We start from the raw sequence: 23,245 nt of genomic DNA on the forward strand, positions 1-23,245 counted from the left end.
GAAATGCTTCTCCCAGAAGGCTGGATCTTCAGCATAAAAAAAAGGCGTTATTTACGTGAGGCTAGTGCCAGACAGGATTGCATGCTCCATACAAGGTTTCTAATCACCTCTCTGTTCCTTGAGTGCTGAGGTTATGTTAGAGCAGATGCTCATCCTTTAGTAGAAAGGTTTCCAAAATACTCATTATGGAGCATAAATACAGTTAAAAGAAAAATGAAATTAAGGGCAGCCAGCAATCAGTTCAGCGTAGAACACTGGATTTCTTAACAGCCCAAACTTAATTCAAGGCAGTTAGTCTTTCACAGAATTTCCACCGAAGGGATTGTTTCTGAATCTTAAGAAAAGCTTTGAGTATTAACAATTGTGCATTTATTGTCAGGCATTTTTTTTTTTTTTTTAAAGTATAAAGGTATCAGCTTGACTCAACACAGTACTTTAACAGTGCGATGTATCACATGTTCATTTAGTATATGCTTAATTACTCTTAGGTAGTGTTTTCTGGATTAGGCTTGTAAAGCTTTCAGTATTGTCTTTGTATTTTGCAAGATAATGCATGAAATGTGAATACTTCATAAATATGTCTCTGTTTTTTCGACCTTAAAGTAGTGGGTGGAGACTGCACTGACTTTAAGACTTACAGTGAAACTTACTTAAATGAATTACTCTTTGAAAAGATTACATTTCAATGTCAGCTAAAATGAAACGTTTCTCTTTGGTTTATACTTAAGAGATGTGATTGATATCTGTGCTTAGGGAAAAAAAAGATCACAGTGCAAAGTTTCTCCCAGACTTTGAAATATATGCTATATTTTTATATTAGTTGTGCCACTGCTAAACTGTCCATGGAACTTAGAGGGAAGATGTAATATCGATGAGCGATGGAGTGTCAGACAAACTCTCCTGATTAAGGGTTGACTCAGTTTGGGTTTGGGCAGTAGAAAGTGCAGTGTAGGCCTTGCCACTGGGATGAACTACTGGATGCAGAAATGGGACTCCCAAGTTTAAGTTCCAGGTCTTTAACTCCTTCCCTAGCCTTCATCTTGGGAATGAACAGTGACTGTTTAAGTAAAATGTGTATCTTCTTGACCAACACAATAGGACCTAATCCTACAAAAAAACCCCAGCTTTTTTCTGCCTCTGATTTCACAGCAAGTTGTAAACTTTCAGAACAGGGTTAATTCGCTGAAACAAACTGCAGATTTATTTAGTGAAATACACTATTAAACTACTCTATACTTTTCTTTTTTAATGTAGATACTGTTTCTGTGGGGTATGACTCTTATTTAGTAGTCCATTGTTCCCAGTCCATTGTGTAATGAATATTGTGAAGGACTTCCCAGTTTATTGGGCAAGTTGGCTGTTGGGATTGCCTCACAGATATATATCCCAAAGCAAGTAAGTACATATATGTCTAGGTGGAAATAAGAATGATAAGCTAGATCTGTGTCTTGTGTAAATGCAAAATACAGAAATCAAAATGGGAAAATTCCAATTCCCTCCATGGTATTAGTCATCATGAGAGCTTGAATGCAAATACAGAACTTCAATTTATTAAGGATTTGAGGATCTGAAACAAATTACAGCAGGATTTGAAAAGCATATAAGAACTCTGTCAAACATATCTAGAAATATCAGATGTATGTTACCCTTCAAACATTAGTTGTGAAAAGAAACAGAGGTGCAAAAGAGATTAATGTTTTTCTGGTATGGAAAACTCTAGAAACTCCAGTCTTTTACTGTTTGATAATATAATTAGCCAGTGTTTTGACTAGACTGATTTGATAATGATGCATAGAAAAGGGCAATTTAATCTTGGCACAGTAACTAGGAATGTTTGCCTCATTGCTTTCTATGTCTTAATTTCTACTTTAAATTAAATGTCTTCAGCTTCTGAATGCTTTATATTAGAAACCTTCCTTTACAAACCTTCTATTTTGAGCCACTAATTAATTTAATGCACAAGTTAGGTATATCATGGGATTGCAATAGATCAGGAACATATTTTTCTTCTCTTTCTGCATTTATTAATTCTATTAAAATACATTGCAAACAATTTGTGCATTGAGGAGGGCATGCACATTTCTTGTTCCCTCTCAGATGTTTATATTAACTTTTTGATTGTCCCTGTGCTTCTGTTCCCTAAATATTTGTACTTTCATTTGTTTGTACTTCATTTATCTTGTGTGAAAGAAGACACTGCACAGATACTTGCTTTAGGAAAATAACTGCAATGTCTTGATCAGAAAGGAAATTAACCTTATATGCAAAGGCGTGTGGTTTTCTTGCCAGTGCCTTGTGGTCTGTGTTACCCTCACTCAGAAAGGTGATGTGCCCACGGTTGTTAGTTCCATGTTGTTTTAGTGAGACTTCTTATAAATAACGAAATACTCAGCGTTCTGTTAGCTGTGGTGAAGGATAATGAGGTGGAGACTGTTGGACTGGAGGAAGTTACCCAGCTACTTTGTGGTGGGTGAGGGGAACAGCAGGCAGATTTCTCTGTAGTTACCCATTACAGATACTTTCTGACGTTTTTCTTGAGTGTCTGTTAAGCTAAGGGTTGTTGAAGTAGGTCGACCCCCATTTTGGCCAGAACAGCAACCCTCTGCTTGGATTTAATAGAATACTGTTTTCTGAGAAGCTTCAAAAAGAATCCACTTGGATGGTGTAGTTCTGTCTGTGACTCTGCCCTTCCACTGCGTTAGAACTCCAGGAGGTCAGAACAAGAGTCTCCCATTTACTTCAAACTGGCAAATGATCGAATCGCTCCCGTGTTGTAACAAACATACCATTTCTTTCTTTGGATCCCACAGAACTCATCTGTTACTTGGAAAGACTGAGCTTGAAAGAAGTAATTTATCCATGTACTGAGTGCCAAACTTGATTTACCTTGATGAGGATGAAAGTGCTGCAGTGGGGGGAGGGTTTGGTTTTGTATTATGTCACCTGAGGCATGAAAAAATTGTATAAAAAGATTTAAAGCAGATGTAGGAATCGTTGTACAGCCTTCTGTGCTAACCAGTGGGATATTTCAGATGAAATAATAATTTTTATTCTTTTCTAGGGGATCAGTAGCCTCTTCAGTTCCTTAAAAGTGGTGCGTCTTCTACGACTCGGTCGAGTTGCCAGGAAGTTGGACCATTATCTGGAATATGGTGCTGCTGTACTGGTACTGTTGGTGTGTGTATTTGGACTGGTGGCCCACTGGCTAGCTTGTATATGGTACAGCATTGGGGACTACGAAGTTATAGATGAAGTCACTAATACAATCAAAACAGATAGCTGGCTCTACCAGTTGGCACTAAGTATCGGGACACCATATCGATACAACACCACTGGCTCAGGGCAGTGGGAAGGAGGACCCAGTAAAGACTCTTTGTACATATCTTCTCTCTACTTTACCATGACAAGCCTTACAACGATAGGATTTGGAAACATAGCACCAACCACTGATGGAGAGAAGATTTTTTCAGTGGCCATGATGATGGTTGGCTGTAAGTAGAATTTGATTTTATTGCGTTTATTGCGAATTCTTGTATATTTGAATTCAGGTAGTCTGACTGAGTTTTGCTTTTAAACTTGCACAGGCTTGGCAACGTTTGAAGTGGGTTTAGCCAATTCTTGAAACATGTAGTGATTCCATAAAGTGTTTGTGTACATTATGGCGCTGGTTTGTCTTACAACAAGTCCTGATTTTCTCTTCTGAATGTGGTGACTTTTGTCACCAGCAAAGCTAGAAGGGAAGGGAATCATAAGACGCTGTATTGCACCTTTTCTCTGGTTTCCACTGTTTCACAGCTCCACTGATTTAGTCTAAAAACAATAGTGGTAAGGCACATTTCTCTTTTCATGTGCTGTCGAGGTTAGATCACTCAGCTGCTCTCCAGGCTACCAGAAATCTTGAAAATATAATAAAGACTGCTGAAAATGTTAATATCATTTGGGACAATTATTTTTCTGTTAAATAAATAATTCTTGGTATTTCCCTGATGCTGTTTTCCGAGCTGTATACAAACACTAAGCAATTATGTAATGAGACCAAACAAAACCTTTTGAAAATAAGATCTGCATAATCTCCCTGATAATTATCTCAGCTAACACTTCGAGCTCATCTCAGAGAAATACTGAACTATAAAATGGAAGTTTTCTTGCTACAGTCTTTCTAGATCTTTAGAAGATTAAAGTCATTTGTCTGGAGATTTTAAAATGCTTTTTAAAAAGAGAGGTTGCAGTTTTAGGACTCTGCTTGCCGCGTGGTGCAATGAAATTTCTGCTGAACAGCATCTTTACATGATGGGTTGATGTGTTTTAAAAACATTTCGAAGTCCATAAAAAGCAAATCCCCAAGCTAGAGCATTAATGAGCTATTGCAGCTAGGCCATACAAAACCTTTAGGTGCTGATTAGCCATTTGTTGAAACTGCTTTGTGGTATTTACAGAAGGCTGGGGATTTGGAGAATAAAGTGGATATAGAACATTTTAAATATTTTAATATGTACTTCCCTTGTCTTCTGTGGGGACTTCTGTTGCCCTGCAGAGGAGGGTCTCACAGAACGAGCTAAGCATCTGTGGTAAATGATTTAGGATGGGGTGAGCGCCATAAAAACATAATGAATAATAATAATAGTAATAACAAAATAGATACATGGCGTCGGTAAATAGAAAGGAAATAGAGATTGCAACCTGCTTTGTTCTAGGTGGATTATACTCTTCTTTTTTAATCTCTGAAACCCATGTTAAAGATGGGGAGTACACGTAGCAGTATCAAAGGTGACATTTACAACCTATGTATGTGCCACTGGTTGATTTTAATAGTTTTCGTAAGCATTAGCTACCAAATTATTGAATGTACATGTCAAATTTATAACTGGTACCTTTAAGCTTAGTAGTTGGAAAACAATGAGTAGGTTTGTAGGCTTTTGGACAAAGTCAAAAGTAGAATCTAAAATTTAAGAAGCCTGGCAAAAGGACAGTTAAGTTGCTTATTGTGTAAAATTAAGGCCATCAGAATAAATGTGGCTTATCCTGTGAGGGGGGTGAAGCGCACTGTGGCACACAGGAAGGCTACATACAGAGGAAACCACCTTTTTAGATTATTCACAAATGTAAAAATGCTCAATTATGATCCGATGGTTGAATCTTTTGCAAACATATCAATGAAGATTTGAAGATTTTCAGTTCATGCAGATTAGTACAATGACTACTCGTGAAATCTAAAGGACTTGCTTAGTTGGTTAAATAGTGGTTAGAAAATATGCAAACTTCCAAACAGAATACTGGTCTTGGGTTTTATACTTGCAATATTTCTTTCAAAGAGATCAGACCTGCAGGTGTATAAACATGCTTTGCAGTGCCAGCTGCTGAAAACATGACAGTCTGAACACCAGAAAGGGACAGAAAGGCACAACAGATAGCTGATGAAAAAAGCAGTTTGTCAGGCAAAGTGGTTGGTGATCTTGGGAACGGGGTTTGGCCCCAAGAAAAGGTGTAACTAAGAACTGAAAATTTTGAGTTGTTTTCAAAGCAAGGTGTTTCAGTTTTTCTTTTGAAACAGTGTTTTGAGATAAAAAATCAGCAAAATTCAATTACAGTTCAATCAATAAAAAACACTGGTTGCTGAACTGACTGTTATAAGCAGAGAGAGGTTGTGAAATATCTTTGATAGTTTTCCTGAAGAAGTTTGCTAATACCAATAGTTGATATTGGCAACGTCCTTTCTAACACCGTGCCAAATAAACGTCTTAAACTTAGCACTGGAATCAGAGATAGTAATTCATCACAATCCCAGCTGCCTACTCATGCAGACTGCAGATATGGAAGAAATCTTCACTGCATTGTCAACTAGCGACGGCTTGTTCTGCAAGCCTGAAGTTTCCTGTTCACACTGGCAAAGTTATCAGGGCCTGGGAGGAGTATTTGGAGAGATTTGCAAATCCTTCTGGTGGGCAGGATTGCAAAATGGTGTACTTGTTAAAAATAGCCAAATTAAGATTCTGTAGCTGCTGATAAAGCATTGCTCGGTGCTGGGCACTGGTGGGGAAACCTAGGTGAATGGAGATGCTTTTCAGTTTGATTGGCAGTTTGTCACTTGCTTGTTCACTGAGGACAGAATTGGGTGGGATATTTAGACTGAAATACATCACCTGTCTTGCAAGAAAGAGAGCTTTGAATAACTTAACCTCATCTTGTGCAGCTTACTTCAGATTCCTTTTTGCCTCACTTGCTTTTTCTTGGTGTCCAGTGCTGTTCAGCAAGATTTTTTCTGTTGCTTCTTGACACATGAAAACCTAAAAATAGCAAACATAAAGCATCCGATGACAGGGGAGCAAGGTTTTCACAAGGGTTATTGTTTAAATACCTATTCTGCATTTGCTGCCTGGAGTTGCTGAATATACATTGAAAATCTGATTTTGTAGCTCCGTTTGTGTTGATAGGAGGTCATTTTGTCCCCCCTCTGCACAGAACAGAACAAATGTCAGATACTTTCAGTGGACCAGGAATTGTTTATCATTCAGGAAGGACCTTTCTTGTAAACCTCCCATTATCTCCTCTCAGCCTCTAGCAAGAAACTCGGTCTCTGCCGCTGCACGTTGCTCTAGCTCAGTCCACAGGCAGGTTTTAGGCTTCTGCAGCACCACCATAGATGTAGGTGTACAACAAACTGGTTTTGTGCCTTTCACAGAAAGGAATGCATTAGGGAGCCAGGAAGATAGATACTTTTGGTTTGTATACCATTCCTACCTTGCAACTCGGCACAGCCAGGACTTCTGTGAGCAGAAAGTCTGTAAAAGGGAAAAGGTATTTTGGAGAAGGTGGCAATCTGGCAGGGTGAAACAGCTTGCAGAATGAGATGGGGTTTTCTGAAGAAATAAGTGTGAATGTTTAAACGACAAGAATTTATGTACTACCGTATGCCTTCTTCCCTCCTGTGCTTCCACTGAGAGAAAAGTGGCCAGCTTCCCAGTGTCCTGGTTTCAGCTGGGATAGAGGTAATTTTCTTCCTTGTAGCTGGTAGGGCACTGCATTTTGGATTTTGGATGAGACTACTGTTGACAGCACACTGATGTCGTAGTTGCTGCTGAGCAGTGCTTATGCCAAGTCAAGGACTTTTCAGCTTTTCATGCTGCCCTGCTGGCGAGTGGACTGGAGGGGCACAAGAAGCTGGGGGAGGGGACAGCCAGGACAGCTGACCCAAACTGGCTAAAGTGATGTTCCATACCATATGATGTCACGCTGAACAATAAAACTGGGGGGAGTTGGTTAGGAGTGGTGGCAAACTGCTTGAGGACTGGCTGGGCATTGGTCAGCAGGGGGTGAGCAATTACATTGTGCATCACTTGTTTTGTATATTCTTTTATCATTCCTATTATTTTTCCTTCCCTTTCTGTCCTTTTGAACTGTCTTTATCTCAACTGACCAGTTTTACCATTTTTCTGATGCTCTCCCCCATCCCACTGGAGGGCAGTGAGTGAGCGGCTGGCTGCCTGGTGTTCAGCTGCCTGCTGGGTTCAACCACAACGTGCAGCTTGCAACTCAGAAGGTCTCTGACACATGTCTGTGTGCTTCATGTGTAACCTGGAGCAATCAGTTTGCCCCTGTTCGTGTGCAATGATGAAATTGCTCTGAATGACCTAGAGTAGATTGCAGTGTCAGTCTAGCTGCATAAATATGGCATTTCCATGAGTTTATTTGTCCGGCTGAGTGGATCCAACCCAGCATGTCCTTCCTCTAACAAAAACAGAAATCCACTATATTCCACTTGTCACTGAAATGCTCCGATGATTCTTGCTGCAAGGGAAGGTCAGAACAAGATATCGAAGTCAGGAGTATCAGTGAAAGTTGAATACTTCACTGTTCCTCAGGATGTGAAAGTCCCAGGAGAATCTCTTACTCATCCATCAGTCCCCAGAAGAGCTTAGAAAGGGTGCTTTGTTGTTGTTGGCTTTGTTGTTGCTTTAGGGAGATACTTATATCTCACATGCATAGCTTGCTTTGGCTTTTATTTACTTCCAGATTTATGGGGAGGTGATTGTGGGGGAGATGCTATTTTTCAGTGACTGGTTTTAAATTATGATGAAGGCAGGCTTGTTAATTCAGATGGGTTTTGTGTATGAGCAGAAGAATTTGTTATGGTGATTGTATAGGATACCTTGTCTAGAAAATTGGTCATTTCTGCCAGTTATTGGAGCAATTTCTAGGCAGCTCTTTCCAAAATTCAGTTTCTAATTTCATGGCTTGAAATGCTGACGACTTGTTTTCATCTTAAAAATACCCAGGATGATGATTTGCAGGTTGGAAAAGAAAACAGACGTGATTGCTGTTACTTTGACCTGAAGTTATTATTGTTCAGGGAGAGCTGATGAAGGAGAGCGTGGGTAGGTTCCTCTTGATACCCTGCTCTGCTTTTAATCTTACTAAAGAGAGAATAGGACATGCTCGCTCCTACCGAGATCGGGTGAGATGCTCTCATCTGAGCCACCTCTGGTTCTAAAACCTCCCATATTGGGTAAATGATGCTGAGAGTCTGCTGGTTGCTCGTGGCACCCTCCCTTGCTGCTGCTCAGCTCTTCTTTTGGAGTTGTGACTTGGGCTGCCACAGACTGTCACTCATCTCTCCATTGATCTGCCAAAACCTAATTCATTATTCAAGTGGGTTCTTTCATTGTTCAAGTAACATTTGTCAGTTCCCTGCCAATATATGGTAGTTAGCCACTTCAGTGCTGTTTGCATGAATCATGGAGGTTTTTCTAGTAAATTTGTTAAGCAGTGGCTAAGCCCACGCACTGACACAACAGTGTGTAATTGTAGGAAAACGCTTGTCTGGCAGGCTTCCAGACAAGCAATCCCAAGAGTCCATAGGATTTAATTTTTGATCCCAAGGAAAATGTGTAAGATAGCACCTTCTAGCAAAAATCGTTGCCAGTAGCGTAGATTAAATGGTATTTTTCACAGCAACAGATAGTAATGTGAGAAGGCTTTACATCTGCAGGAATTCAGAGGCTTGAGTGTTTAGCTATGGTTGAAATCCAGCTTTGCTCTGACGGTGTCCTACAAGAGTCAGTCCTGTGTAAGGGCATTTTCTTTTCCTGCAGAGATTTGGGATATGGGAGAGACACTGCTCTGCACCACCAGACCAAGAGCTGAGAAGAGTTTGACCTCTTCAGAAGTAGAGGACTTGTGCCAATTTTTGCACTGCTCCTTAGAGTTTCTTAAAATGTGGACCAGTGGGGGGAAACGTACCTCTTTGAACAAGAGCGTGGCCCTGCTAGCAAGCCCTTGTTTCAGCTCTGTACAGATGTAACCCCCAAGCTGTGTTTGGCAGGTGGGGTGCAGGAGGTTTCCCCAGCAGTCAGGGTGAGGTGGCTGGAGAGCTGGGTGACAGCCTGCACCCCCTGGAGGGTGCAGGTTATTGCCAGCTTGCAGGTTATTGCCAGCTTGGACTTAGTATTTGATTGTCCTACAAAATTTGGCCCAGTGATGGAGCGATGAAGCAGCTTCTCATTTCTTCATTGTCTTCTACGTTGTACAATGTGAATGTACTACAGAATTTGTCAAAACTGCCCTGATTGAGGCTACTGAAAGGAGCAGACAAGGATGCTTCCAAACTGTGAGCTCTTCTGCCTGTAGCTGCTTCCCTCCTACTCCTCTACACAAGCATGCATCCACCTGGAAAGGCTGACACTCAGCTGTGCATTAATAACTATGTCTCAAAGACACAGCATTTTGTTTAGGGGTGCTGGAGATTGTCTGGAGGAAACCATTAGTTTCTGGTTGGGCTTCTAAGAGGTGAAGGGCTAATGGAGGAGGAGGTGTTGATCTGGGGAGTGGCTTGCAGTGAAGAGCTGCTTGACCCAGAGTGGTTTTAAATGTTGAGACAGGGTGCCACAGATTTTCCCAAAAGGGCAGATTTGGGTGTATTTCTAGCTGTCATGTTCTGGGCAGGTTGGCATTTGGCCTTGTCACCAATATCCCGCTGGGTGAACTACAGGAAGTAAAGCTGTGTATCACCCTTACTCCTTGTCTTCGAAGTGAGAGTATCTTGGTATTTCAGAGCTTGAAGAAAGGTTCTCAAAAGGCAGCAGGACACCAAGAAGACTAAGGGTAAAGATTTGTGTACAACTGAGTCCATGATACAAGTTATAAGTGAAACTAAGGTTAAATTTATTAGTTTAGTATTTCAGATGAGGCAATGAGAAAGGTGATACATTCTTTAACATCCAGATCAGGAGAAAGTAAAAACTGTTCATTCATGCTTACCCATCAGCGCAAACAGAAGGAAGTGTCACAAAGTTACATGAAGTTGCCTTGCAAGTGGAAATTTCCCCTTTTGAGTACCATTGAAAAAGCATTTTGATATTTCTGGACTGCTGAACCATAGTTCAAGTGCTATCAGCACTTGATATCAAGATATTTCTGTGATTTCTTTTAATTATTAGCAGTCTTGGTTATGTCTCACAGCTGGAGCAGATAAAGCATTTCCAGACAGGGTATTGGTCTCAGTGCAGCAGCCAAACTTGGCAATCTGACTATTTTCTGAACAGCCGCATGGAAAAGGCAGCCTTAGAGTATAAGCATATCAGCAGCCTACAGTAAAAAAGAAGTTACTCATAGAGAGTAAAAGATCTAGCATCATCTACTGTTTCATGAAACTGCAGTGAGAATGGGGTGGATACAGCAAACGTGATCGGCAGAAGCACATGTGCCTTGTTTTGCTTTAACTCTGACACGGCAGTAGGTTTTTAGATATTCAGGTTCTAGTTTATAGCAAAACCACCATGTGCCTTTTTATATGAAGAGCTTTAAAACTGTAAAACAGCCTCCTTGGGAAGCTTTATGGGATTTTTTTTTTCCCCCCAAGGTTATAGCTAGTGTGGTGTGTTTGTATAAGCTTTACTTTTATTATCATTGGCTTGATATGTTTAAATGAATTTATGGTATCAAGAGAGATGGGGCAATGAGTGGGAGAGGTAAGAATGAAGAAAGAAATGTTATTTCATGCTATTAAGCTATGTTATTTAAAACAACTGAAAATTGCTATTAAATAAATGATACATAAATATGGAAAATCAACCTTTACACAGTGCTCTTGCTCACACACAGTGTAAGCAACCACCTGAGATGGTCCCAGAGGAATTATCGTGTTGTCCTGAATTACTCATAACATCTGTATCTCTCAGGAAGCAAAAAGTTTTAATTAATCCAACTAGATCAGCAAATATATCTGACTAGCTCACAACACAACACAGCTTTACAGCATATTGTGCTAGAGGGGTAAACAAATCTTAGATAAAAGATAACCCTGAAGGTATTGTACCACTTGGATGGAAGGGGCTGGGGAAATTGCTCGTGTTTTTCTGTTCTGAAGTTTCAGAAAGCCAAGTGAGTGATGTAGGCCTGTGTCTGCACAGAGATCATTGGAAATCTGCAGGGCTTAATTTTATGTACTCATGAGATAATACCTGTGTGTAGCTAACATTCAAAAGGGAGAGTTACCCAAGTCAGTCTGGCCAGATACCCGGGTAAATCCTGCCTGATTTCTGTGGAGCTGTGCTTCTCAGTGGGTAAAATGGCTGTTTTCTGTTAAATCTCGTTAATATTGGCCTACCTTTACTTGCAGGCAAGTGCTGCGGTTTATAAATCAGAGTGTATGGAAAGTTGTTAGGATGGGCAGTGGAGTGAGGAGACAAATTGTTTTAGGAAGTGTCCTGTTGTAGAAAAGTTGAATCATATCAGTAAATCAGGCCTTAAAAATATTTTTTTCAGGTCAATCAAGAAATTTCCTTGCCTAAATTTTGTTAGGTTGGCTTTTGGAACTGAAGAACTGCGTGACATCATTGCACATCCAGAGAGGCTGATGTGGCTTTTGTGGATTTTGTGTTGGTTTTGTAAAAGAAAGAAAAAGCCCAAATCTTTGGAAGGCTTCATTATTGCATTGCTGCCTGTGGTACTGTAACATTTTTGGTGGCACGAAGAGATATCAGGTAATTGAATAAAAGTTGACAAATATTAGTTCTTGGTTTCTCATTGCTTCATTTCTGTAGGTCTGAGGTAGTACAGTGTAATGTTCCTCTTGAAAATACTAAGGGCATTGAGGACTAAGCCAGCACGTCTCATGTCTCCCTTCATCATTCCTGCAGCTTTTTCTGCAAGAACTTTGGTAGAATCAGGAAAAACCTTCCACTGCTGGAAGCATAGCCTATGTTGAGAGTATGACTGCAGGTTCCTCCTTAAAGAGCTTTACCCCTTTCCCTTCAATTTGGAGGAAGGACAGGGTAGCATCCAAAATGGCATCTCTCCTCTGGTTACCTGCTGTACATCCCTGCCAGTGCTAAGTAAAAAAAAAAAAATAAAAAAAAAAAAAAAAATCCAGTTGTACTTTAGTAGGAATATTTTGGTCATGAATGATTAAAACTAGTTTTCTTCCATTGGCCAGCAGCCAGCATGGATTTGTCAAGGTGAGTTCATGTCAAATTAATCTGATTTCTTTCTTTGACACATAACTGCCTAGTGAATAAAGGGAATTTAGTAGACACAATATATCTGAACTTTTGAAAAGGCTTCTGACACTTTTCTACATAGTGGACTCATAGCAAATGAGTGAAAGGTGATCTCAACACGGTCATAACAAAGTTGGCAATAACTGACTGAAAAACCTCTCTCAAAAAATAATCAAGGGCTTTGCTGTCAAGCCTGGAGGGAATTGCCAGGGAAGTCTTTGCCCCATGTGTGATTTTATTCAATAGTTTCATTAGCCGAGTTGAGTGACGGAACAGAGAGAGTATGTCAGGAGAGTTAGGGGAAGGGTTGCAAGTGGTTTAGATGACAGCATCAGAATCCATAATGATCCTGGTAAATTGGAAAGGCAGCCCAAAATGAGCAAGGTGAATGTTAATAAAGACAAGTGCAACGCACCACGTGTGAAGAAGCACAATATAGGGAATAACTGTCTCTGCTGCTGTGAGGCTGGAGAGGGTCCTGAAGGAGAAGGGCGGGGGAAGTGGTGGGCAACTGCAGACTGAAATGTAGCTCATCAGTGGGCTAAAACCTGTAAATCTAGCTCTGGAAAGTATCAGGAGCAATGTCACAGGCAAACTGAGGAAGGTATTTATTCTGCTGGGGTTAGGGCTGGTGAGACATCTTTTTTACATTGGTTTGGTTTGTTTGATAGAGGGCTTTAAGAAAGCTGTAGACCAGCTGGAGAGAGAGGAGCTCAGTAACAATCTGCTACAAGATGCGATCTCAGGGGGACAGTTGGTGGAACAGACTTTGGTTTAAGCTGATGGAAGGTGAAGGGGAACGTGAAGATTGACTTCTACTATGGAAAGAGTGTGCTTGAAAGGTAAAACAATGTGGGTCCTCTGTGTTCGCTGAAGGGCAGTCAGGTCAGTTAGGAGGGCATGAAAGACTGATGTTGGTAACAGGTGTTCCCAGCATCAGTCCACCAAAACTTTTCAGCTGTGAGTGGATTCAGACCATGGGCAAAGCAACCATCAGATTTGGTAGACTCTGCTTCATCGATGACTATTCATCAGGCTTGCTCCAGGTATCCTTGCTCCTGCCTCAGTGTGGAAGTTGGACCAGGCAATCCCTTGAAGTCCCTCCCCACCCTGCACCTGTCTGATATTGCAGGGAGAGTAAAGTACAGCTGAAAATCTCGTGGTTAAGCAAAGCAGAGCTAGCAAAGCTCGCTTTCTGTAGATGGTTGACCATCCGTTAATGTTCAGTGATGTTTTATGGTTTGTGATGTAGTGGCTGCATGTTTGCGCTTCATATTCACCCTTTCTCACTTCCATTTATGAACTGTAAAATGTGCATGCGCATGCTGGGATACATTTATTCTGGGGAAGTTCAGTTCCCTGTGGAAATGCTGTTGCCATCCAAATCGTGCGAGGCATTGAGAGATGAATGGAGTGTCTAAAACAAAGCTGTAGTGGCATTTTTTTTCTCAAGTATGAGGGCTGCATGGTGACATTCATATTGTCTAACATATTTGGAAGCCATTGTTTGGAGCTGACCAGTCTTGATTCAGTTATTTATGGAAGAAGAACCTGTTCTCACTGTGGGTCTGAATAAAGTCCATCTGCAGGAAACAGAGGGAAATTAATTCCAGTAGAGGAGTTTGACTTTATTTTGTCATTGAAAGTCCTTTGTACCTTAATACAATTCTCAGATAAATGTTCTTGCCTCAGTGTTTTCATCAGAATGTTAAGAAATTAAAAGACTTACACTAAAGAAAGAGAAAATACTAATTTTATTGTGGAAATTTTATTTCCTCCCTCTTTCCTTCCATCTTTATACCTTTAATTTCTTTTAAAAAAAAATTAAAAAATCACATCTTTTGGTATTCCACACTGGAAGAATAATAGAAAGATGGAAGCAAAATCTTCCTTAAAGATTAAGAAAAAAAAGAGAGATTTGGGGGCAATTTTCTCACTTTCAATGATTTCCCTCTTTTTCCAGGGGAAAATAAGCAAGCAGGTAAAAGGAAGGATACCAGCGGATAGAAAAAGATATTTTTTAAAAGTTGAAAGATTACAAGCTTTTATTTTGTCTACATTTCTGTTGCATAACAACATGAAAGATTTTCTAATAGAGCAGAATATTTAATTTCTTCTAAAATATGTCAGGAAAATTAAAGCATATTTCAAAGCTGTACTGTGAAGTGTAATCAGAATCAATATAGGGCGAAGCTGATGGAAAAGAGATTAGAAATATCTGCCACTGATTTCTACATGGTGATGTGACAATTAGAGATGGCTTGGAGATTGAATTCCTCTGGAGGAAAAAGCTCAGCTCTGTAGAAATGGCATCGTGGCGAGTTCTGTGTCAGTTTTTTCCTCAGTGGAAAATAGTCAGTTTTGAGGTAAAAACCCCTTAAATTGGATCTTTTCCGAAGCTGGAACACTGAAGGTAGCAGTCATATCCTTGTCCCTTCCAAATTTTTGTTTGTGTGTGCACACGCCAACAGTAATGGGTAGCAGCAAGGGAAAGACTGTCGTTCTTGCAATGTGTTGCCAGGGTTGAACAGCCTGAAAACACAATCATTTGTCGTACAGGCAAACATCATCTGCCTTTGGGTGGGGTGTTGCATCCTTTAAGTCTCATCTCTTGCCTCATACGCGATTGAATGATGTTAGGTTAAAGGCTTAGAGGGGCAGAGTGAGGTGTGATGAATTCTTACCTATTTTTTGAAAGCATTTCATCAGGTCCTTTGGTCCTTCCTGAACTGGGACCTTAAACATGTGGTGTGCTTTAAGCACTTGAATAGTCCCACTGACCTCGTTGTTGCTTAATGGGAGCTTACCTTTAAGTGTTTTTCTGGCTGCAAGCCATAATGAAAGGAACATTTCTGACGTTTAGGTTTATGGGTGGATCTTCCCAATATAGTCAGGAGGGAATTAGAAGGATGAGTCCCATTTGAAGGTCGCTAGGACTTATGCCTGAAATTCATCTAGGTGTATTGTAAAACCTTACCATTCATTTCAGCAAGGTCCTGTGTATGGAAATTATTTTTTTACGTGATATGATTGAATGATCACCTGTTTGGTAAAGACTTGGGAATAAGCTATAATTCCTTTATATGGTGAAAGGACTAACTTTATTTGCCCTTCTTCCTCCTCCTTGACCAGAAACATTTCAAAGCGTGTAATCTGATGGATGTTTCCACTCCATTATTTTGAATAGAAAATTGAGGCATAAAGAAGGTTACTACTGTGCCTCATTAATGCAGACATTTCTTGCTCAAATTGATAGTCCACCTTACCTAGAGGAAATATAACTTTCTGGTTAATCAAACACAATCTTTCTATAGTGGCACTTGAAAGAAGGAAAAAAAAAAGGGCAAGTCAGTAAGGTAAGAAGTTCAGTGAAAAGCTGCTGGCACCAGTGCCATATCAGAAAATATTGAAAGGCTGGAGGATGCAAGTCTGAAATAATTAAATGTGGGTGAAGATTGGCCATGCAAGAAGGAGCTTGTAATCAAATCTCCTTGTCTGCAGATGAATGAAGTGAAGAAGGGGAAAACAACTGCGTGAGATGCCTACAACACCCATGGCATGGTCACAGCCCTTTGGAGGTCCCTGGCCAACCTTCCCTTTCCCCATGCACTCGGTCATTTTAGCAGAGAGGACTGTTTAGTGACATGCAACGCTGTCTGTGTGGTGGTGTGTTGAGCCCTATCACATGTTTCAGTTGCAGCAGGGGCTGAAAGCTGGTCCTGCTGGTGTCTTGTGGGACCTTACGGGAGCTGATGTGGTTGGTGCTGCTGAGTACCTTGTTCTCTTTCTGTTCCTTGGGTAGGAGCAGGCAGGTGTCCGTGGTTGCACCCGTGTTGAGGTTACTCCGCTGTCTCTTCTGGGATGTTGACGGGTAGCATTGGCTGTTAAATGGGATTTTAAATGGCAGAATTGATTTATCTGAAGTGTTAGTCTTAATGTAAAAATAATAAATCTTCATTAATATTTTTCAGGGATCATAACAGATGGATGTTATTTGTGTTGTGTTGATGGGCTTTGGAGTAGGCTTACAATTTTAGGAAGCTAGTGACTTCCTAGATCCCACAGCATACTTTGGCCATTTTAGGGGGGGGGGAAGTAGGAAAAAAGAAAAAGCTTCAGAGTGGGACCAGCACTGCCACTGTTTTACGTGTTCTACCAACTGCTAAAGGAGCAATCCAGGAAAACACAAGCTTTAATCAAATTTCTGTGTAACCTGTTAAAAAAACCCAAACAAACCCAGGAATATCAGAAAATATTACTGAATTAAACCCTAAAGTGCTTTGCTAAATGGAGGACTTAATGATAAATACTGGGGCCGTCCCAAGTAAACTACTCTCTAGCTATCTTTGGAACAAGTGAGATTTAAACCCCCTTGCGTTACAGACAGAATAGCAAGAAAATTATTCATATGGTTTAATAAACATGGGTGTGTTTTTGTTTAAATGCTTTATATAAGCAAGAGAAGCCGTTAAATACTTCTAAATGTTTGCAATATTAGAAGCGGTGATTAGAAGCTTTGGAAGGAGTTTAATGGAAATTGCATCAGCGTTGAACACCCACACAAACACACAGACTAGGAGGGACAGGAAGCTGAGCTGAGCAGATTTGATCTAGACTAATTAGTTAGACTGTTGTTGTTTTTACATGCTATTATTGATATGCAAACACACTGTTGAAGAATTAGTAATCTAAAACATTGCAGTTCATTAGAGATTTAGTGGTGCTCTAATAGCCATGCTCCATCTGGATGGTAATAAGAAATAATGGACCATAGAGGAGTTATGCATCCTCACCTTACAATCCATTTTCAGCCAACTGAGGAAGAACAAGGAGGATGTTTGCTGAAATATATCACTTTGCGATTATAAATGCAAAGGGAACAGAGTCCTGTGTTCTTTATCTCTATGCCAGATATTTATTCCTTTCTTTCTTCGCGTGCTGCACAAATATTTCTAACCAAATTACACTGTGGATAAAGGCACATCATCCTGTCAATATGACACAGACATCTGTGCAGTGCCATGACATTTGTAATGGTTTTTATGTTACTACAATAAGAATGTCAGAATGAATCAGACTTTCTCATCGTTTATTGTCTTCCAGGTTATAATAGTAGCAGCAAAGCATCTTCATGTATAATGGCAACACACATAATGGCCGTTGTTAACTAATGTGTTTTCATATGTACATGAAAAGGAGGAGTTGTCAGTGGTGGTCTCTTAATTGGTAGCATTTAGCAGAGGAACAAGAGCTTTTGGGTAGAGATGTCTAAAGGTTAAGGCTGTCATGTAGGAATGTGAAACCTTTACTTTCATTTCCAGATCTGACATTTGGTAGAATTGTGAAGTTTGGCATTTGATAAATTTTGTGGTTCTTTTTTTGTTTCCAAACCTATGCATGATTTATTGCTTTAAATGTTAAATGGTTAGGGTCAGGAACTTCACATGTTTTTGTACCGTGCCTACCAAACAGTGTTCCAAGTTATGGGGAGCCAACAGAAACAAATGAAAATGTTCCAGGAATCACAAAAAAAGGAGTCTGACTGCACTGAATTAGTCTGAATTTCTGTAGTTGACTTCATGTAACTGCTTCAGACCATGGGTTAAATTCAAACAGTGCAGGAGGCATTTAATTTTTATCAGTCAATGGTTTAAAAGCTCAGGTGAATGCAGAAGCAATTGGGGGATACTGTCCATTGCTCTGGCTGATTTAGTAGCCCACAGTCAGGTCATTTCATGGTAGCCAAAAGCTCATGCAGGTCTGAACCACAGCACTTGTGGAAAGAAATTAGATGAACCTTGTAGTTCATCCTACTTTAAAAAAGATAGCAAGATAATATATATATATATTTTACTTCGGGGAATGCAGCCTACCAAATAGGACTGGAGGCAGTTCCTTCTACCACAAGCAGTATGTTCGATGGTAAATAGTTCCAGGATTAATATAGCCAGGGTACATGGGAACAGTACAGATTTGTGCTGAAATTAGTCCCCGTCTCTTTCTTCTCATAAGAATGTGATGAGCATATGTAGGCATAAATGCAACAGTCCAATATATCCTGACCTTTTAAATCGATACATTAGCATGGCAACACCAACACTTCTTAGTAGAATGGCAACATATATATGGCTGACATGACAAAGTCACAACAGGTATCTGCTATAAATCTACAAAAGATTTGGAAGCCCCATCATAGACACTGGAAATGAGAATTGTTTGGGATATTAGGTAACATATTCAAAACACCGATACCGCTTTGGGGATTTTGTCACATTCACTTTCAGAGAAATCTTGGCTTTTACATCACATTCCCTTCTTTCCCATTGCAACCAACCTAAGCATTTTAAACTAGTTTAGGATCTTCTCTTTGCTCCCTTTTTACCCCTATCCCCACCCCAAAAAAATAAAACAACAGAGAAATGTTAGTTATAAAAAGGAAAAATGAGATAACAGCTATTAAACAGGCAAGATTAGGGTAAACCATCAAGCCATTACTCTGAGGTCCCTGACTTCTGAGCACTAGGTCTTGGAGTGCTAAACCTTAATAGTAGATTAATGTAAGACACATTTTTTCCATAAAGAGCAAGAAACCAATTTAAGATCTGTTTCTAGTTTTTTAATTCTGATGATTTGTCACTGGTTTGTGCTTTCTGCGGGGAATTTCCTTGGTTTCTTGTTCTTGCAACCTGTTTCTGTCTGAAAAATTTTGGAGTAACCTTAGGGAAAAAAAAACCATAAGGTCAGTTCTACTGTAGATGAACAAACACGTTGGCTTTGAATACATTTAATATTGGAAGGATATTTTCAAAGTTTGTATGTATATTTTATCCTAATGTGATCAATAATTGCATCACATTTGATCTTCTGCCTATAGCTGTTGTTACTCTTACATGTACTTCCAAAAATGAATGAAGACGACTGTATTTTTCATGTAGAGCTACAACAAATGAAAAGCAGCCAAACTAATTTGCCCTCAAATTTCCTAAACACATTCACCTTGACGCTGGAAAATATCAGGCCAAAACAAATTTGTCTGACAAAAGGAAGTTAGTTTAGAGTGGGAGGTGAAACTCTGTCTCAGCTGGGAAATGCACTGTTCACTCTGCAGATAACAGTTTAACTCCTTTTCTTACTCGAAATTAAATATCCTTATTTTGGTAAAAAAACACATTGAATATATATTTGAGAGACATAGTATTACCTTGCTTCTATTTCCTGCCCCAAATAAAATCTGACAATCAGCTTTATATTTATAATATCCTCTTTCCTTCATTTTATGGTCGCCTCACATTCAAGACACCTAACTAAAAATATCAAGAAATTTAACATCCTAGTCAGAAGATCTGGTTGGAGAATTGTCATGAAATGAGAACAAAGTTAATTTTTGACAAAGCCATTTCTTAATTCCTATTCTTAGATTCTATGACTTCATTTTAGAACCTAGTATAAAACAATGGACTTTACTGAATTCTGTTTAGGTAGTCTAGGTATCTCCTGTATCAGATTGAGATGTTTTGACAATTATTCCATTGGTTATCCTCAGGGACTCTGTCCTCATATGCTGTTTTTCTTGAAATGGTTTCTGTGAAGATGATAATTAACTTTTTTCCTAATCTTTTCCCCCCAACATTGCTGATGTGGCACAACTGTTGACCTGGCGTGCAGCTAGGTAGTTACATACAGCTATAATTGGAATAAGGCCATCTATGCTGTCCCAGGGTAAAATCCTGACATAGTTTTTCTGCTTATTTTCATGTAACCAGAACGTTACCCCTGTTGTCTTGACAATGAGGAGAGGCCTTCAGGATCCATAAACTCACCTATGCAACAATGTATCTTGCTGATACTAATTTGTGCTCACTTTTCGAGACAAGGTAGAGTGTGTAGCGTGTTATCCTGGAGGCTGGTTTACGTGGCATCTTCTCATTAGAACAGGAGGACTCTTCACCCCCCATTTTCTTTTCCTTCTCAAAGTCAAGCTAGCTTTAGTTAGGGTGTACTTACAATGTTGAGATGTGAAAGTAAGGATCTATCAACTCCAGAGTTATTTTTTGTGACTATTAGTAGCATCTGTTTGTATAGGCAGAAAGTGAAGCCTGCGTTGTGCATCACAGTAGAATATGGGGTTGTAAAAAACCCAAACCACTCGTTTTGTTATGAAATTCTCCATTCCATCTCATAACATAGTGGAAATAGCATGTGAAATAATTGCTGCTAATTAAACCTTCCTGATTTAAAACCATTTCCATAACCAATTAGGCTAAGTATGTAGCTGAGTGTTGTATGGGATAGTTAATGAAAATATTTATGTGCATGGGCCATGGTAAAATTAGAAAAGGTTGAAATTAATTATGGTCAGGAATTTTTCTTCCTCTTCTCCGACCCTGAGTATATAAATGAATTGGGATGTGAGGGCTGGCAATGAGGTTTGCTCCCTGTATTTCTTCATGCTACTAGAGGAGAAATTTTCTGCTGTCATCTGAAACATTTATCTCAGCAACAGGCGTATTTCCTTTGGGAGGTTAGTGCTCTGTGTTCTTTATACAGGATAAATAAGCTTTTTCACAGAATTATGTTGTCAAAGTCTTTAAGTACAGAGACATTTAAAAATATATTAAAAAATCACTTTGGCCCCATTTCATAGCAGTCATTCTGTTTGCTTTGGCTTTAATCTTGCCCATTTTTCACTGGAAAATTTGATGCACAGTTTTCCCACAGAAAGGATAGACTCCCACCTTCTCATAATCAGTACATACACAGGATTCCATTAATCAAGCACTTAGCAGAGAGTGCAGCAAACTTACTTCAAAAAGCAAGGTGTCCCACTTGACAAATCTCTAAGGATTAAGGAAATATAAGAAGTACCAAATAGCTGTGCTAAATTCTCTGAGGAGGAGGACTCGGCTTGCCTCTTCCTTCCAGTGATGGCATTGGCAGAGCTGATTTCTGTGTGCTTTGTGTGGATCCCGGAGATTTCATCTCTGCAGAGGGTGAGCACAACTGTAGGTAGAGATGGTCCAAGGGAAAAATGGCAGACAAGTGTGGTTTTCCTCATCCAGAACTTATGGAGGAAGAAGGGCACAGATTTTGGACTGTCAGTAGTTACCTGGGTTCATGCTAAAACTTTGGGTGAAACTGGAACGGTCATTCTGTGCAAGGGGCTTGTTTGCAGTGGAAATGTCTTCCTGGAAAGGACAGTACACTTTTATTTTAGGTCTCAGAAAATTTCTGTAAGTGGAAGGACCAGTATAGTCAGATTGAAATGTTTTATCTGGAGATTTTATTCTGTCAGTTTCTTTACTGGCCTGAAAAAATAACAAGGTGGGGAAAAAAGGGAAAAAGAGGACTAGAATCCTCTGCTTGGAGCATGCAGGAGGTGAATTTCAAGGCACTTTTTCCTCCTTCCCCTTGAGAAGTTTATTCCTTGACCTCATGGTTCTAATTCCATCATAAATTTTATTCATTGACCTCGTGGTTTCAATCACTTTGCTAATTCTACTCCTAAGCTTTGGGCTGAGTGGGGGTTTGTGTCTTTGAATCTGGTACTATGCCGCCTTAGCTTGTTTCTGGTTAAAGGCTGAAGTGGGGGGAGGAGAATTAGAAGCTGCTTTTCTGCACATACCCAAATATATTGCAAGGGAGAGGCAACGAGTTCTAGGCCCAGAAGTTATCGTGAGACATTTATGGTAGGAAATGCAGGCAAGCAGTTGCAAGTTACCTTAACGTGGGTGTCATTGACATAGATGAACATTAAACTACTCTTAAGATGAGTCTTGTGAACTTGATTATCATATTATTGCAATTATGTCCTCTGGGAGGATTTGCGTTAGGAAGATTTGCAAATGAGTTGGACGTTCAGGCTCAGAGAGTTAAGAGGAAGGTTTGGGTGTGCTTTGCCTGTGTTTGAACCCAGTGAGGAATATAGATTTACTGACCAGCACATAGCAGAGGCTGAGGATGGAGAGATGAAAGGCTTTCCATCCTGTCATTTTGCTTCTTTTGAGTTACTCAGTTTCCCACAGTGCATCAATTTTTAAATGGAGACTTTAATCTACAACATTTTAGCCCCTCTCATGAAGAGATTTTTTTTTCTTTACTTTCCTTTTTTGCCAGTTATGTAAAACCATCTGCTGTTTGCATTTTGTCACTTTGAGTGCTCACTCCCTTTCTTTATTCTTGTTCCCTTCTGTCTGTCACTCTACAGAAATAGTCATGTTATTCAGAAAGTTCATTTAAAAGTTGCTCATTTTTGTCTGTGGCAAGTCCTTTTGCTGGCAGCCACAGCAAGGCATGTAGGTACTGTGATGTCCTTCTGTACTTGACACTAAGAGTTGATTTACCAAGGGCAGGATGGAGTGCAGGCAGCTGGGAATGGTACTGACTCCCAACACCCACATTAGCAGTCTTGCAGGGGTGTGCTGTTGTGCAGCTGTGGCTTAGAGATGGTTTTCAGGACAGTCTTGAACTCAGGGTGTTTGTAGAACTTGTTTGCTGGGCCCTGTAGTGATCTGGTTTGTGTTTCACCTTCTGGATAAGATGTAGAGGGAAAAGGCTACTCTGAGTAAATGTGGGATTTGATGCTCCACTACTGCTGAGAAATGATTCCTACAGACAGCAGGAAGATGTTTTTCAAATGCTGATTTAATTTTTACTCTTACTTTGCTGGAAAAACCCTAGATTACTGCTCTACAGTTTTTTCTGGTTTTAGCCCAGCTTTTGATCAGCTATAGAGCTACATGGTAAAAATGCTG

At 39.9% G+C, this 23,245-nt stretch overlaps 1 protein-coding gene across 1 annotated transcript in view; it reads left to right on the forward strand.

The window, feature by feature from the left end:
* Positions 1 to 23,245, forward strand: part of KCNH5 (potassium voltage-gated channel subfamily H member 5) — a 160,162-nt gene that overhangs the window by 59,268 nt on the left and 77,649 nt on the right. The window contains exon 7 of the mRNA XM_037396078.1: positions 3,062 to 3,491. Within this exon, the coding sequence (XP_037251975.1) occupies positions 3,062 to 3,491 (430 nt within the window). The remainder of the gene's footprint in view (positions 1 to 3,061; positions 3,492 to 23,245) is intronic.

The sequence above is a fragment of the Falco rusticolus genome, chromosome 7 (genome assembly GCF_015220075.1).
Source record: "Falco rusticolus isolate bFalRus1 chromosome 7, bFalRus1.pri, whole genome shotgun sequence".
Lineage (NCBI taxonomy): Eukaryota > Metazoa > Chordata > Aves > Falconiformes > Falconidae > Falco > Falco rusticolus.